This window comes from Elephas maximus, chromosome 7 (assembly GCF_024166365.1).
Source record: "Elephas maximus indicus isolate mEleMax1 chromosome 7, mEleMax1 primary haplotype, whole genome shotgun sequence".
Lineage (NCBI taxonomy): Eukaryota > Metazoa > Chordata > Mammalia > Proboscidea > Elephantidae > Elephas > Elephas maximus.
Genome location: NC_064825.1, coordinates 107,714,618 through 107,716,828, shown reverse-complemented (window position 1 = coordinate 107,716,828; position 2,211 = coordinate 107,714,618). Strand labels below are relative to the sequence as shown.

The following is a 2,211-nucleotide window of genomic DNA, read 5'->3' as shown; positions in this document are numbered from 1 at the left end:
AAAAGGACAAATACAATAGTATGAATTTAAGAAAGATGTTTGAATGAAACCTAAACTGTCATGTATTTTTTGAATTCGGTCATGGTGAATCTTTCCTCCCAAAAAACAATTTGATAAATTATTTTCAGCAAAATCCAAAATTAGTAATGGAGCTGGAGAATATTCAGAGGGTAGCTTATTAGATGTAACAATACAGGCAGGTGTTGGTTTATAAAACCAACTCCAATCAGCACATTTTAGATATTAAATTATTTTGAAAATTAAATTACATTAACTTATTTTTCTCTTTTAATGTTTGCCTTAATCTTGTAAGATAACATTAATATCCTCTTTCTGCAGGTGAGAAGATTATGGCAAATAATTGTACATGATAACTGAAAGAGCTAGAACTTTGGCATTATATTCTAATTCTCTGAGCATTGATATATTATCCCAAGTATTAGGATGTGAGAAAGAAATTTATTTGAATAAATAACTGGTTTTAATAAGTAAAGCAGTTAACTCAATTATTTTGGTAATGACCGATTTTAACAAATGAAGAAATGTATTTTCTATTTAATTCTGCGGAGAGTGGTATACAATAAAAAAAAATCTGCAGAGAGTGGTACTGACCTTTATTCAGTATCTGGTTGTTGTTTTATGAGTTGTTGCTGGGAAATCACGAATTTCCAAAAAATCAATATGAGGACATTGTTAACATTCCTTTCAGTCACAATATTATGCATCCCTGCGATAAAAATAAAAATTTTGATTTAATGTGTATTTTCAAGTTTGTTCCATGAAGTGTCAACATGAAAAATGACACAGAAGTCACAACATTTGTGTTGAAGGGTTTCACAGACAATCTTGAACTGCAGGTAGTCTTATATTTTCTATTTTTAGCAACGTACCTCTTTGCTCTGACAGGAAATTTAGGACTGGTTGTACTGGTCATTGAGGATTCCCGGCTCCACAACCCCATGTACTATTTTCTGAGTGTGTTATCATTCTTGGATGCCTGCTGTTCCTCATCTGTTACCTCAAATATGCTAGTAGATTTTATGTCAAAGAATAAAGCCATTTCACTCCTGGGATGTGCAACACAAATGTTTTTTGATGTTACTTTTGGGACCACAGAAAGCTTTCTCTTGGCAGCAATGGCTTATGATCGCTATGTAGCAATCTACAACCCACTTCTCTATTCAGTTAAAATGTCACCCAGAGTCTTTGTGCCACTCATCACTGCTTCATATGTTGGTGGTATTGCACATGCTACATTACACACAGTAGCAACTTTTAGCCTCTCCTTCTGTGCATCCAATGAAATCAGACATGTCTTTTGTGATATCCCTCCACTCCTTGCTATCTCCTGTTCTGATACTCACATTAACCAGCTTCTACTCTTCTACGCTGTGGGTTCTATTGAGATATTCACTGTCCTGATTGTCCTGATTTCCTATGGTTTAATTTTGTTGGCCATTCTGAAGATACGTTCTGCTGAAGGAAGGCGAAAAGTGTTTTCCACCTGTGGCTCTCACCTAACTGGAGTGTCAATTTACCATGGAACAATCCTCTTCATGTACATGAGACCAAGTTCCAGCTATGCTTTGGACCATGACATGATAGTGTCTATATTCTACACCATTGTGATTCCCATGCTGAATCCCATCATCTACAGTTTGAGGAACAAAGATGTAAAAGAAGCATTAAAAAAAAAGTGGGAGAAATTGGTTTATCAATAAAGTATATTTTTAACACTAAAAATTAAATTAAAAAACTCAAGAGTCAGTCTGTGTCTCAATATAAAGGAGCTATGAAAAATTGAAAATTTCAGTTTTAGTTTATTAGTGTCTTTCCGTTCTTCTTGAATATTTTGAAATAAAGATAATAGTTAACCTGTAACCTCTGCTATGTTAACACGTACAGAAGAACCATGCCATCAATTTGCTTCTTACTTTGTTCACGCTGATATATGTACGTATGTGCAGGTGTGTATGCGTATATATACATACGTATGTATACACATACATACAATGATTCTGTTATATATACTTGTGCAGATATATATGTATACAATCTGTATTTTTTATATTATAAAAAGTACAATCTGTTCTTCTTATACTTTATTTTATATTATATTTTTATCTCTTGCTTATATTTTTGAAATGAAAAATAATAAAGCAATTATTTAGTACAGTGTACTTTCAGACATTAGAAAATTTGAGAATTAGT

General features: G+C 32.9%; 1 protein-coding gene across 1 annotated transcript; it reads left to right on the top strand.

Annotated features, from left to right (window-relative positions):
- The first annotated feature begins 698 nt into the window (after window positions 1–698).
- Window positions 699–1,721, top strand: LOC126079646 (olfactory receptor 5T2-like). Its single transcript, XM_049890771.1, has one exon. It carries the CDS (start codon window positions 792–794, stop codon window positions 1,719–1,721), a length of 930 nt encoding a protein of 309 aa, XP_049746728.1. The 5' UTR covers window positions 699–791.
- The last annotated feature ends 490 nt before the right edge of the window (window positions 1,722–2,211 follow it).

What these genes read in the sequence shown, in the direction of transcription:
- LOC126079646 (XM_049890771.1), top strand. Translation starts at nt 792, where the DNA reads ATGAAAAATGACACAGAAGTCACAACATTTGTGTTGAAGGGTTTCACA.